This window comes from Fringilla coelebs (genome assembly GCF_963513975.1).
Source record: "Fringilla coelebs genome assembly, chromosome: 11".
Lineage (NCBI taxonomy): Eukaryota > Metazoa > Chordata > Aves > Passeriformes > Fringillidae > Fringilla > Fringilla coelebs.
Window position 1 is genome coordinate 7,908,449 of NC_140037.1, and position 13,606 is coordinate 7,922,054.

Below are 13,606 nucleotides of genomic sequence, written 5' to 3' on the forward strand. Positions count from 1 at the left end.
TGAAGGCAGTTAACACAACAACCTGTTCTAGTAAGAAAAATAAGTTTGCACCTGCATAACCAATAAATCTGTCCCATGAGAATCAGTGAAGAAAATATGTAAACAACCCAAGAATAGAGAGATTTGATGAAAAGGTAAAATGCCAGTTATTAACCATTGAAATGAGTGGCAAGAGAACTACTAGCCAGTTAGAGTTGAAAATGAGGTCTGTAAAGACTATATAGAAATGAGTAATGTGAATAAAGAAGGGGCTTTTCCTGCATGAAGAAGCTGAGTCCTGGCTGCTTATTAATGCAACAGGAAGAAGCATTTAGGTGAGAGAACACCACCTCCAAATCTCAGAGTCTTGGAGAGGGTTGCCTTTGAGTGAGAGTAAAAACTTTGAACTTTTTAACCTAAAATTTACCCCATTTGCATTCAGCCTTTGCTGCCAGCTGCTGCCAGCAGGACCTTCCCTGTCCCTGGCATGGCAGGGCTGTGCTGTCCTGCTGGCCCAGCATCCTGCTGGCCTGGATGTTGTCCCTGTTGGAGGCAGCCCTTGCAGAGTCAGTCTGTCTGTCAGTGACAGAGCTCTGCCCCTCTGCAGCTCCCTTCCAAAAAGCCCAGCTCACTCCTGCTCCTTTGATTTAACAGTTGTTGATCTGCCTTGGTCTCTGGCCATGCTTGGCTGTGCTCAGCCATGTGGCTCTGAGAGATGCACAGCAAAATTCATTTGGCTACAGGCTAATTTTGGTATATTTGAGGTCAGGCAGAAGCACAGACCTCCTTGTTCTCCCTCCTCTGCAGATGCCTACACAAAGACAGAGGTGATCTACACCTGGACCCTGGGGAAGGATAAATCTGTGGAAGTGGCCAAGGGTGGATCTCGCCTGAACCAGTATGACCTGCTGGGCCACGTGGTTGGCACAGAGATGGTTCGATCCAGCACAGGTATTTGTGGGACCACCACGGGCTCAGCTCCTCCTGCCACGAGATGGGCTTGGAATGCCACGATTTGGGATCATTATAGAGGCAGTCCAGGAGCACAGCACTTCCTGAGGCAGGAGGACACAGCTGGTGACATCTTCAGCAGTCACCAAGAGGCATGAAGAGGTTGTGGTTCCAGTGGTTTCCACTGAAAGAGTCTTGTTGCCCACAGTCTTTAGGAGAACTGATCTCGAGCATCTAAAAACGATCTGCTGTGTGGAAAATTTGCCCCGTGTTGTCCAGCTGGTTTGTGCTGCTGAGGGTTCATTTGTCTTGGATTCCTTTCCAGCCCCTCAGGAAAGCACTGCAGGCAGGGAAGGCAAAGGCAACATAATGTTCAGTGTGGTTTTCACTGCATCTGCTTGCACAAATATTATCATAACTAATAGAAGATTATCCCAAACAAATGTTTCCTCTGATTAATGACCAATATTAATCATCTTTCTCTCCCATCTGCTGCTCCTCCCTTCCCCTCTGAATCCAGGTACTGATGGCTTCTGTTACCTCATGTGTGTCTCTCATAATTCTTTTTTTTTCCCTTTTATTTTTTCCCTCTGTATGCACCAGTAGTTCTCTCATTTGAGGATATTTCCTCTCTGGTGCACTTGATTTTAATAGTGTCTGTCTGTAACAACTCATTTCACCTCCCTTGGGGAAATGTGGGGAGCCCAGGGAACTAAATGTCATAATATCTGGCCCATCTCTCTACTTAAGTTGTAGTAAAATGTACAGATGAATAACCTGGAGTGGTGAGAAAGCTGCTAAAGGCTCCTGTGTGTAATGATTTAGCAGAGCCACGCTCACAAAGTAGAGGCACAGTAATCCAAGAAAATACCCAAAGCTTTGGGGGGAGGAATAGGATGTTGAGGGAAAATAGGGACAGCTTCCTCTTCAGTTCACAGGTGAGACCTTCAACAACAGGACTTGCCTGGATTTTTGAGATGGTTACAGCGAGGAAAAGTGGGATATTTTCAGGATTGTCAGAGAAAATAAACTCCTGTGTCCTGCAATCCTATTAAAAGCACTGTTAGGGTGTCTCCAGCCTTAAGGGATCTTACCCACAGCGTGGCTCCCTGGGATGGGAGCAGCGTCAGGAGAGACCCCCTGGGGCAAAGCAGTGAAAGATTTTATTGCCTACTTGTTGACACTGGCTCACCTTGGTCCCACACACTTTTTGTAGCTAATTAAAGAAGACTAAGAGAAGTGTTTTGAAAGCTGTGCTGGGGCGCACACCATCTTGAGTGCTGTGTCCAGCTCTGGCCCCTGAGTTTGGGAAGGATGTTGAGATATTTGAGCACGCCCAGAGGAGGCAACGAGGCTGGTGAGGGGCTGTGAGGAAGGTTTGAAGGAGCTGGGGCTGTTTAGCCTGGAGAAGAGGAGGCTCAGAGGTGCCCTTATTGCTCTCTACAACCCCCTGAAGGGAGGCTGCAGACAGGTGGGGTCGGTCTCTCCCATCAGGCAGCACTGACAGAGCCAGAGGACACAGTCTCAAGCTACATCAGGGAAGGGATAGGTTGGATATTAGGAAGAAATTTTTCACCAAAAGAATAATAAAGCACTGGACTGCTCTTCCCAGGGAGGTGGTGGAATCACCACCTCTGGATGTGTTTAAAATAGACTGGACCTGGCACTGGGTGCTACAGTCTGGTTGAGGTTTTAGGGCATAGGCTAGACTCAGTGATCTCAGAGGTCTCTTCCAACCTCATTCTCCTGTGATTCTGTGATTCTGCACCTCTCCTTCCCACCAAAATCCCACTGAAAAACTGAGAGTTTGTCCAGGGTGGATCTCTGGGGTGGCGGGGCTGGCCCAGCATCCCTCCCTGGCTGTCTCTGCAGGGGAATACGTCGTCATGACCACGCACTTCCACCTCAAGAGGAAGATTGGGTACTTTGTGATCCAGACCTACCTGCCCTGCATCATGACTGTCATCCTGTCCCAGGTCTCCTTCTGGCTCAACAGGGAGTCTGTCCCTGCCCGCACAGTTTTTGGTGAGTCTGGTAGCACAGGGCGAGGGCAGCAGGGGGTGTTGGGGAAGATGGAACAGGAAAGCCTTGTAAATATGATTGCCTGGCAAAAGGTTTTGAGAATATGGAAACCATAAGCAAGATTGAAATGAAGGCAATCTCTGAGATCCCTCAGTTACTGAACAACTGGAAAACAATGGCATGGCCAGCTGAAGGTGATCCCCTTTGGATGGAACAACAGCCTCTGCTTGCAGGCAGCTCCAAGGGGCAGAGCAGACCCTGCTGGCTTGGCAGAAGGGCCCAAAGAGGAGTTTTTAGGGTTTAAAATGTAACACAGTGTGGTGATGTAATGATTCTTACAGGCTGTATGTAAATGCTGTAGGATTTGTATCTTGTGTTAGATTGGTTAGTGAGAATTAGAATATTCAACACAGAGGAAGATTTATGGTACTGTAACAGGAACCTTGCTCTCTCTTTTACTTTTTCATCCTCTCTCTTTTACTCTTTTGCTCTCTCTCATCCTCTTTACCACGCTCTTGCCTTCTTTCTCTTTACCTCTCTCTTTACCTCTCTCTCCCTCTTTGGGCTCTGCTCTGAGCTGTGCCTGGCAGCTCCCAGCAGAGCCCTGCACCCAGGCCCTTGGCAATAAACCACAACCTGGCTTCAGAGATCTCTGTCTCTGTCCATCCTGACCATCCTACCCCTGCCCCTCCTGCAATGGGGAGAAAGGGGAATGCACTGAGCATCAGGGCTGCTCTGTGCCAGGCCCTGAGCAGCATTTCCAAGCTGCTGGCCATTCCCCAGCACAGCTTTCAGTGCCTTCCCAGTGAGCCTGCTCCCCCCCAAATCACTGCAAAAATACTCCTGGCCATGGCTCTGCTACAAGCCCAGCCATAAATATTAACAGTAATCAAGGTATTGATCATCTAATTATGTGCATTTGGCTGTGTCTGCTTATCTGTGTTGGCTCTGGAGCAGAGCAGAGGATAGGGACACGGGGAGGCATTTAAAGCCCTACCTTTGAAATTGCTAATGTGCCCCTGGTCACAGCTCCACATAACAAGTTCCTGGGCTGAGGCAGCATAACTGCATGGTGAATATAGTGTTATTATTTCCTTCAGCTGCTTTCAGATCCTCTCACCCAAGCAAAGTGCCAGGCTGGCACTGCACATATATTAATAGCTTTTACAAGCATTTAATAACAGAATTGCTTTGTGATTTCCTGTCAAGACCTTTAGTTCAGGATCTACACAGACATGCTCCCAGAGCAGGTGTGATGCTGCAGGATTGTATATCCTGGATGTAACACTGCCCAGCAGATTCCATTTAACAGAGAGGATATTGGACAGAAGTCCCCAAGCAGAGAGGGGATATGTGGTATCATATGTGATTCCCTCCTGTGTTACACTGAGAATTGCAGTGAATAAGTTTCCTCAAGCAGCAGCTCAGATTGAGCAGGCAAGAGCTGACTGAAAAATTAAAACCTACCTGTGTGACAAATGTCTTTGATCCCAAATTGCCTTGCTTTTCTATTAAGAAAATAATGAGAACTCAAATTGTTTATTCCTTTTTTTTCCCTGCCCCTCAGAAAGTATTGTCAACAATATTGAATTGAAACTCTTAAATTACCAGGAGTATGGCTTAAGGGAACTGAAAATTAGTCAATATTTTTATAATGTTTTTAATGCATTTTTAATTGAAAAGCACATTATTGGGGAAAATGGATGGTAATGGTTGCTTGCTTTAATGAAAAAAGCTTTAAAAGACATTTTGCAACAGATCATTTGTTTAAGATAAATCATTGTGACATTTATTCTGGCAGCTTGGGCCGCTGACAGCAGGACCCAGGATCCCAGGTGTCCATCCATGCAGGTCACAAGACAGTGTTTCTAAAACCCTGAGAGCTGTGCTGGATGAGTGGCCAGTTTCTGATCCTCCCTGAGGTTCACGACTATCTAGCTGTTCTTTTCACTGTTATTTTATTATTTTTATTTTGTTGCAAAAAGCAACCAGAGGCTTCTCCATGACATATTCTACACAAGCTGGGTGTAGCATCCTGCACCTCACCCTGCCAGCAGGTGAGGAATGCAGGGCAGTGCCTCCCTGTGAGCCAGGACTCTTGTGGAGAGCAGAGGTCTAGTCACTGCAGCTTGAGGAAGGTTAAGAAGGTTATCTTCATCCTAATGAAGATGTTTGCCAGTGATTGTACTCAAAACTGAACCAGAATAACTCCCTGGGCAACCTGGGCCCTGACTTGAGGAGGGGTTGGACAAACTGCTGCCCAGAGCAGCTGTGGCTGCCCCATCCCTGGAAGTGTTCAGGGCCAAGCTGGAGGGAGCTTTGAGCAACCTCAAAGTGCCCCTGCTTGTGGCAGGGGTGGAACCAGCTGCTCTCTAAGGTCCTTCCCAGCCCAGGCTATTGTAAATCAAAGGTGACTCCAACAAAAGGGAGAGAGAATGATGATCTGACCCCATGTCAGAAGGATAACTAATTACTTTATTATACTACACTATGTACATTGTATCTAAAGTGAATCTGCCCTGCACTCGCTCTTGCTCACAACTGCACAGAACTGCATCATCTCTGATTCTCTCTGACTGTCCCATGACAGCCCCACACACACCTGGCCCTGACAGGCCAAGGGAACAAAACATCCTCACTGTGGGTGAACAATCTCCACATTGCATTCTGCTTCAGCACAACACAGGCACAGCGAGCGAGATAAGAATTGTGTTTTCCTTCTTCTCTGTTTGTCTCACAGCTTCTCTCTGTTCAGAGGGCATGTGAGTACCACAGCAGGCCATCCTGTGATTTTAGGCTCTATGAACCTGGCCTCCTGTTCAGTTATTCTCTGAGTTGCACTTAGGACTAGTTCTGGGTAATCCTCCCCTAACCACAGCGGGAGGAAGGAGGTGGCTCCTCCTTTCCCATGAAGGGAGCGGCAGCACTTTTGGGAGAACCAGGTACAAGTGCACGATCTCAACCCTGTGACCTCATCCCCGTGCCCTGCTGTGCCCCCACAGGTGTCACCACGGTGCTCACCATGACCACACTAAGCATCAGCGCCAGAAACTCCTTGCCCAAGGTGGCGTACGCGACGGCCATGGACTGGTTCATAGCCGTCTGTTACGCCTTCGTGTTTTCTGCGCTGATCGAGTTCGCCACCGTCAACTACTTCACCAAGCGCAGCTGGGCCTGGGATGGCAAGAAGGTGCTGGAGGCCCAGGAGATGAAGGTCAGCCGAGGCTAGGGGAGGGGGTGGGAAGAAGCGCTGCCCGAGGGAGCCGTGCCAGGCACAGCAGTGGGTAACGTGCAGCCCCGCAGCACTCGGGGGCTGGATGGTACTCACTGCCTGCCCAGCCCAGCTCCTGACTGCAGCGGTTCTTGAGGGCTGGGAGGAATGGCCTGGGGCTGGTCGGGGTGCTGAGCTGGAGGGGAACGCCCAGGCATGGCTGCTGGCTCTGTCCTCTGTCCTCTGTATGGCTGTTTGCCAGGAAACATCCGTGCTTTGGGTCTGCTCTGCTAGTGGTCGTGTGTCACCTTCCTTTTCTTTCCAACCCAAACCTCAACCCAACCCAGCCCTCCAACCCCATTCCTTGCTGCTAGCATGCCAAAAAACCCAAACATGCTGCAGGACACCCACGGAGCCCTGTCCCCTGGCCAGCTCTAACACTGGTGCCATTGCCCACAGCTGCCAGCAGCTGCTGCTCTGAGAGCTGGGCACAGAGGGTGGGTGGGAAGCCAGCAATCCCAAATGCCAACTGGCAGCAGATTAATGCCTGGCATCACCCACGTTTCCCCCCCCTTACTCGGGATCAGCCTCTCTGGCAGCTTCATCCTGACAGGCTCTGCTGCCCCTGCTCGTGCCCCCCTCCCTCTGAACTGATTTAATCTTGGCTGCGCAGAGAAATCGCTTACTGTAGCATGCTGCTCCTTGTTTATATTTATTGAATCAATTTGAAAATCAGCTTTGTCCTTGTTCTTGGTTCTGGAGCCTTTATATTTTTCTCCTTTGCATTTTAATGTGTTGTTGGAAATTGTTGTGGGGCTGTATGTTAAACACCTGACAGAACTGCAGCAACTTTTGGGAAGACAGCAGCCAGTCATCTCTCTGCTGTGGAGGTCAAAGAAGGTGAACAGAGCCATCAGTGGGTGTTGGACGCCTCTCTCTTGTCTTTCTTGGACTCTGTCTATCTGTTTGCTTTTGCAGCTGTGGTCTGAGCAACAGACTCATGGCAGAAAGCGTCCAGAGGGGGTCAGGTGATGGCCTGCCACTTCCACCACAAACAGTGATGCCAACCTGGCCTCTAGAGATGAGAGAAGCCTTTCCTGAGTGATTGGCACGAGTGAAGAGTCAGGACAGGTCCTCAAAGCCGTGGTGTCCCTTTCAGGGATGGGCAGATCAGCACAAAGTCAGGATTCACACAGCCTTGGGCAATTATGTGAACTGGGTGGAAAAAGCAGTCAAGGCTCAAAAGCTGCAGTTTATCTTCGAAGCAGCGTGTTCCTCAATTTATTCACTGACCCAGCGCCACAAGACTAACAGTGCTGAAACAATAGGCTAAGAGCACGCAGAATGTTCCTGCACATGATAATCAAACAGGAAAGCAAGGCAGGACCAGGAATGTTTCAGAGGGGGAGCTCTCTGTGCCTTTGCTGCAATTGCTATCAGCCTGGAGAATCAGGAAGGGCTCCACATTTGAGGATGCTTTTTCAGGCTATCTCTGATCTTCACTGAAGAAGCAAACTCACTCCCAGTCTCTGCAGCTCAGGAGAGCTCCCAGAAGAGTGATGGGCTTTCAGGGAGCTTAGGAATACCATGTGTCAACATGTTTGCTTTTCATCTTTATTCCAATGAGTATTTCCAAGCAGTGAATTTGCTACGCAATGGAGGTGCCTCATTGGCTCAGTTTCAGCCTTTAATTAGCTCCTCTTGAAACAATTGACAAGCCAGGTGGTGGAAACCACAAAAGGAAGAAGAGGCAGAAGAGTAAGTACAGGCATTTTAAAGGGTTTGTATCAAGGGTAAAACTGCCAGTGAGAAGCCCAGGCTGAGCCCTGGTCTCTGGAGATCCTTCTCCCCAGCCAAAAGCAATGTTCTTTATTGGTGTGATAGCAAGGATCCTCACTCCAGGTTTGATTGCATGAGCATGAAAAAAAATCACTGTAGGCAGCAGCAATGCTTCCCATCCCACGTGGACACAATCAGTGGAAAAGCTGCTGGTTGCTGACAGACACCCCCAGTGTGTTTATTCTTTTTTTTCTCCCCCTCAGCCAAACTGTTGGTTTAGATGGGAAAACCTGGGGTGTTTTCAGGTAGAATCTAAAATGCTGGGCTGATCTTGGTGAGTTGCTGGTCTCTGCATCATAAAATCATGATGGTGTTCTGGCTGTAGCCACAGCTGGTTCTAGTTGGGAGCTACTCTGCACATTCTCTGCAGTTCTCAAATGAAAAGCAGGCAGATATCACCATGGATGTCACTAAAAATTCCCTTTAGCCTGCACTCTGATAAGGTTTGACCAATATTTCTTGGACCCAAAGCTTTTTCAAGCCTTTCCAGCCTGCCATCAGTAAGTGCTAATTGTAGATGGAAAGTTTATTTTCTTTTTGTATGGTAGAGTGGCTGCAACCAGCCTAGAGCTGCAGATCAAATTGAAGAGAAGTACTTGGGTCAAAAGAGGAAAACTTGTTAGGAAAGGAAAGGTGACTTTTAAAAACAAAACATCAGCAGGAGGAAGGTGTGAGATGGCAGAGAGGTGTGAGATGAGTGAGAGGCCAAAGAGATTGAAAGGTGAGTGGGTTCAGTAGCCAGCAGAGCTCCTGACCTCCATCATCCTCAAAATGCCTTGTAAAAAGGACCCACTTCAGGACAGAAGGGCTGTGTCTGGACAGAGAGATCCATCCACCATCCAGCCACAAGCACAGCCACCTCAAGGTGATTTCTGCAGTGGCTGTGACACTGAGGATCCAAAGAGAGAACAAGCAACGGTGACTTTGCTGCTGGGAAACTGCAAGGATGACATTTACCAGTGAGTTTACCACAGAAAGTGTTGTCTGTTTCTCAGGATGGAAGATGCTTTGGATTCTTGGAAGACACTTAAACCCACTTCTGCCTGCAATGCCATATCTGTGCATAAAAGCTGATGTAGCTCTGTGTCTGTGCCTGAATGGCACTACCCTGTAATTCTGGGTGTCAAGAAGCAGCAAAACCAGTACAAGTATCTGCAGCCAGATACATAAAAGCAGAACATGCTTTGGATAGAGCAATAATCCTGGATCTCTATTTTTGTCATAAGACAATAGTTCTTCTCTGCATGCTGAGGTTAGGTCTGGCCTTTTAATGTACTTTTTACTAAGAAAAACATGCATGAGGTGCTTTTTCTACTGGCTGGGTAAAGCCTGACTTTTTGTGCAACCTGCTCAATTCTCAACTTTACCCTTTGATCCAGCTCCCTTGGGTATAATTTTTCTTTTTCCTTTGTTTCTTTCCATTTGTGGCATCTTTGTTCCAATCCTAGAGGAACAAGAACCTTGACAGGGCACCATTTTCAACCAGGTAGAAGTCTTCAGGGCTCAGGATGGTTCAGACCCTTCTCCTTTTTGTCTGCCTCACTATGGTCAATGTTTTTGCTGGCATTTCCCCTGCTGGTCGTGCTCTGCAGCCCATGTGTCCTTTGTTCATTGCATTTGCAATCTCCATGATTTCTATGAGGATCCCAGAGGTCTTTTCCAACCTAATGGATTCTGTGATAACACTACCAGTGATTTATGTCCTCAGCACCTCCAGCACAGTCCATGAATCATTCTTCAGCAGCATTTCACCCTCTTTTCTCTCATCACTGTGTGGTGTGTTGGGCTGATCATTTAACCCATCCAACCTCTTTGTCTGCTGATCCAGGGAGTGTAAGATCACTGGGATCAGTCCCATATAATCTGAATTGTCAAGTCTCTGGCAGGCTGCAGGAGGAATTTTGGCTTGGTGTGGGGAAGGAGTGATACCTTTGCTGCAACAGCAACTGCAGCTGCTGGGCTTTGAGTTATGGGATACAGCTATGCCAGAGACTGGAGCTGCTTGGGGTCATTAAAGTGACTTTTCTCTAGAATGACAAGTGGCAAATACTTGGATTTCCCGAGTTCTGCAGACACTGGTGACTTTCAGAGTTGCCTGTCAGAGTCATGGTGCTTCCAATTCAAATTTTCTCCTGCCAAGGAGCAGGTACAGAGAACTAATCTCAAGCAAACCATAGACAGAAGCAGTAGTTCCCATAATTTAGGTGTTCCGTTGTTAGTTCCTCAGCAGAGAGGCTTGAAGACAAGAATATTTAGCAAAAAATACTATTATTTTCCAGTGTGCCTGTTGTTGAACAACTTGTCAGACTGCTGCACTATCCAGGGAACAGCTTTATCTCTACACCACATTCTACAGCTCTTCCCTCAGGAGATCAGCACAAGGACATCTTTGTGCAGCAGTTCAGTCTCCCTGGGCCTCCGTGGGGCCATGAGTGCAGGAAGTGCTTTGCAAAATAGAGGTTTGAAATAGGACAAGTTCTCAAAGCAAATGTGGGGGTTCCTTCTGTTTATCCACTCCTTCTGTTTCAGGAGGATGTGGAATTCCTCACAGATGAAGGTGCAGGGTGAAGGCTGGGAGCTATTTTGCAGCTGACATCAACAAGCACATTTTGTTTTGTTTGAGTGTCAAAACCTTGCCTGAAAAACTCATTTATAAAGCCCAGCAACCAGGCTGAACCATTTCTCTGACATCTCAGGGGCAGAACACATGGAGAGCTCATGCATGCCTTGGGCTAGGCAGTCTGGGTGTTCTGGTGCTCCCAGCTCTGGGCAGGGTGAGGACTCCATGGGCAGCTGGGAAAAGGCCCTGGCTGAAGGTTCCCAAGCCTTTGCTCTGCCTGAGCATCCTGATCTGAGGTCCAGGGGAGCCCAGATTAATGCTTGGGGTCTCTGGATCACACTATTGGGAGCAGCAGCTCGCTGTCACCACCCACAGCACCCAGGTTTGCCTGACTTTATTTCAGCTGTTTTCACATGGATCCACTTTCCAAACTCTGGGGCAGGGAAGCTGTCCAGGTTGAAAATGTCATGTCACTGGTATTCATCTTATTCCTCTAATGAATGACATGGCTGATTAATACTAAGATAATCACAGTGCACTGCCAATCACGTTCTGTGAACAACATTCTGTTTTTCATTTCATTACTGATTTTTAATTATTTTATTGCCTCCTGTAGCTGTGTTAATAAGTAATCATACTTAAGCATATTTAAGTGTTCTAATAGGTGAAGCATCTTTAGCCCTTGACTTGCTTTTTGTCAGTTCTTTAGCAGGAAAAGTTCATCTGCTAAGGTGCAGAGGGAACACCTTAACATGGCTCTGATGGCTGCAGAATCAGACCCAGTTAGTTGTTAAAGACCATCAAATGCTGTGAATATGGTCCAAACAGTGGTTTAGTCTGATCTGGAGCCTGAAGACATCTAGACCTCCTCCTAAAAACTTAATTTCTGTAATTGCTGACGTTATTACAAGGCTGCCTGGCTGTGGTGTTGTTGTGAGGGGTTTAAAGATTGCACAGAAGTCTGCTTGTAGTGTCCCTCTGAAAATCCCTGTGGAAAATTCATTTCCTAAGGAAACCAGGAATATCCATGGTGACTGTAGACACGTTTAAAATGGAACACAGCACTGAAAGCCAAAGCCCTCTCTCCTCCTGAAGTGCTTCCCTCATAGGAACGTGCATGACCATGCCCAGCAGCCCTGGGAAATGCCTGGATGAGCCTCACCTTGTGCTTCAGTTGCTTTTGAACAGAAAAAAGTCATCCAAAGGCACGCCTTGTTCTGAGTTTAGAGACCAGAGCCCCACCATGAGGCACTGCTGTGTCTGGTGCTGGCTGCTGGTGTAGCAGGGGGCACCTGTGGGGTACCTGAGTGCAGGTTTCACTCTCCTTGGAGCCTTGGGTTGCTCTATAAAACACAGTGCAGCAGGAACAACACCTGTCCCAACCCCCTAGGTCCATCTTCCTGCCCACCCATCCTCATGAACCCTGAACTGCCTGTCCCCAGCATTCACCCCATCCCTCAGTGCATCACATCTGACTCACAAGGGCCATTCTGTCTGCAGTTTGTCCTCACTGCAGCTCATGTGCCGTCCCCCAGAGCCCTGTGGGAGGGATTCCCTCACCTCCCATGATTTTCAGCATCCCTTGGGTAGGAAGGCAGGAGGAAAGGCTTCCCTCTGCCCTGTAGTGCTGTGCTGAGCATTCCACAAATCCTGGTTGGTGCAAATGCCTTCCATCTGTTCTGCACCTGACCTGGGTGGGTCATGAGGTGCTCTAAAGGGTTCCAGAAACAATTTGAGCATCGTAAGGCATTCCTGTGAGGAACTCAGGGTGCAAAAATACGGCAATGCTGTTGCCCATACTCTCAACGTGGCTTTTTGCCACCAAAAACATAAAATCAAGCTGTAATCCTGTGTGCTGTGTCCTCCTCTCACCTGACCCAGGAAGCAGCCAGCCAAGCAGACAATCCAGTTCTGCCCCCAGGATGAGCACACGGGGTGTCATTCCTTTTTGCACTCTCCTTTCACAAGGTGCATTCCTCCCTTCCTGGCCTCCTGCTCCTCACACCCTTCTCCACCTCCTCACCCGGACCAGCAGGTAAACTCAGAGGACAGAACATTCTCCGTGCTGTTCTCTGCCTCTTCATCTCTGTTTGTTTGTTGTTTGTTTTTTCTTTTTCCCCCCCACTCCCCCCTCCCCTAGAAAAAAGAGCCGGTGGCGCTGGCCAAGAAAACCAACAACACCTACAACATCGTTGGCACCACCTACGCCCTGAACATCTCCAAGGAGCCCGGCCTGCCCACCATCTCCAAGAGTGCTGCTGCCACTGCCACTGCCACCAGCGTGCCCCCCAAGCTGCCCCGCCTGGAGGAGAAGCTCCCCGAGAGCAAGAAGACCTACAACAGCGTCAGCAAGGTAGACAAGATGTCCCGCATCGTCTTCCCAGTGCTCTTTGCCATTTTCAACCTGGTCTACTGGGCCACCTATGTGAACCGGGAGTCAGCTATCAAGGGAATGATCCCCAAACAGTAAAACAGGTCACACAAACCTTCCATCTGTGAGCATCATCCCAGCAGGAATTCTCCAGGGCTTTCTTCTTTTCTTGTTTGGTTTAATTATTATTGTTCATTTGATATTATGATTATGATTATTATTATGATGTCGCTCTTTTATAATGTAAACAAAACTGTGATTTTAATTTAATCCCATATATACTTTGGTTTTGTTTACTTTGATGATGAAAGCTAAAAAAAAATAATAAGGGATCATAACAAGTTGTGCCTCTAACATCTTAAGTCTGCTGTCACCCATCTGACCAAGTCCCCTTGTGCTGCCATCTCTCCTCTGCCACCTTCTGTGGTCCCCATAGTTTCATGCCTCTGCCATTTCATGCTGTCCCCAGGGGCTCCTCCTCCTCTGAGATGGGCTGTCCTGGCATGGGGGATGCTCCTGGACACCTGGCTGCAGGCTGTGTCACTCACTCAGCCTGGCTGCTCTTCAGTGCCTGGCACCTCTGCTGGGTCCTGCAGCTGGGCTGTGAGTGCAGGTGAGCTGGTCACCCGTGGGGACAGGGGAGCAGCCTGGCCCAGTGCCTGCTGGGGCAATC

The 13,606-nt window shown here is 48.4% G+C and overlaps 1 protein-coding gene across 1 annotated transcript in view; it reads left to right on the forward strand.

Moving 5' to 3' along the window:
• LOC311158025 (gamma-aminobutyric acid receptor subunit alpha-3-like) overlaps nucleotides 1–13,231 on the forward strand; it is a gene marked incomplete at its 5' end in the record, with an annotated part of 61,488 nt that extends 48,257 nt beyond the window's left edge. Inside the window, 4 exons of the mRNA XM_084213131.1 lie at nucleotides 787–930; nucleotides 2,803–2,955; nucleotides 5,955–6,166; nucleotides 12,703–13,231. Coding sequence (XP_084069257.1) covers nucleotides 787–930; nucleotides 2,803–2,955; nucleotides 5,955–6,166; nucleotides 12,703–13,032 — 839 coding nt within the window. The 3' untranslated portion in view covers nucleotides 13,033–13,231. The remainder of the gene's footprint in view (nucleotides 1–786; nucleotides 931–2,802; nucleotides 2,956–5,954; nucleotides 6,167–12,702) is intronic.
• Nucleotides 13,232–13,606: the final 375 nt, after the last annotated feature.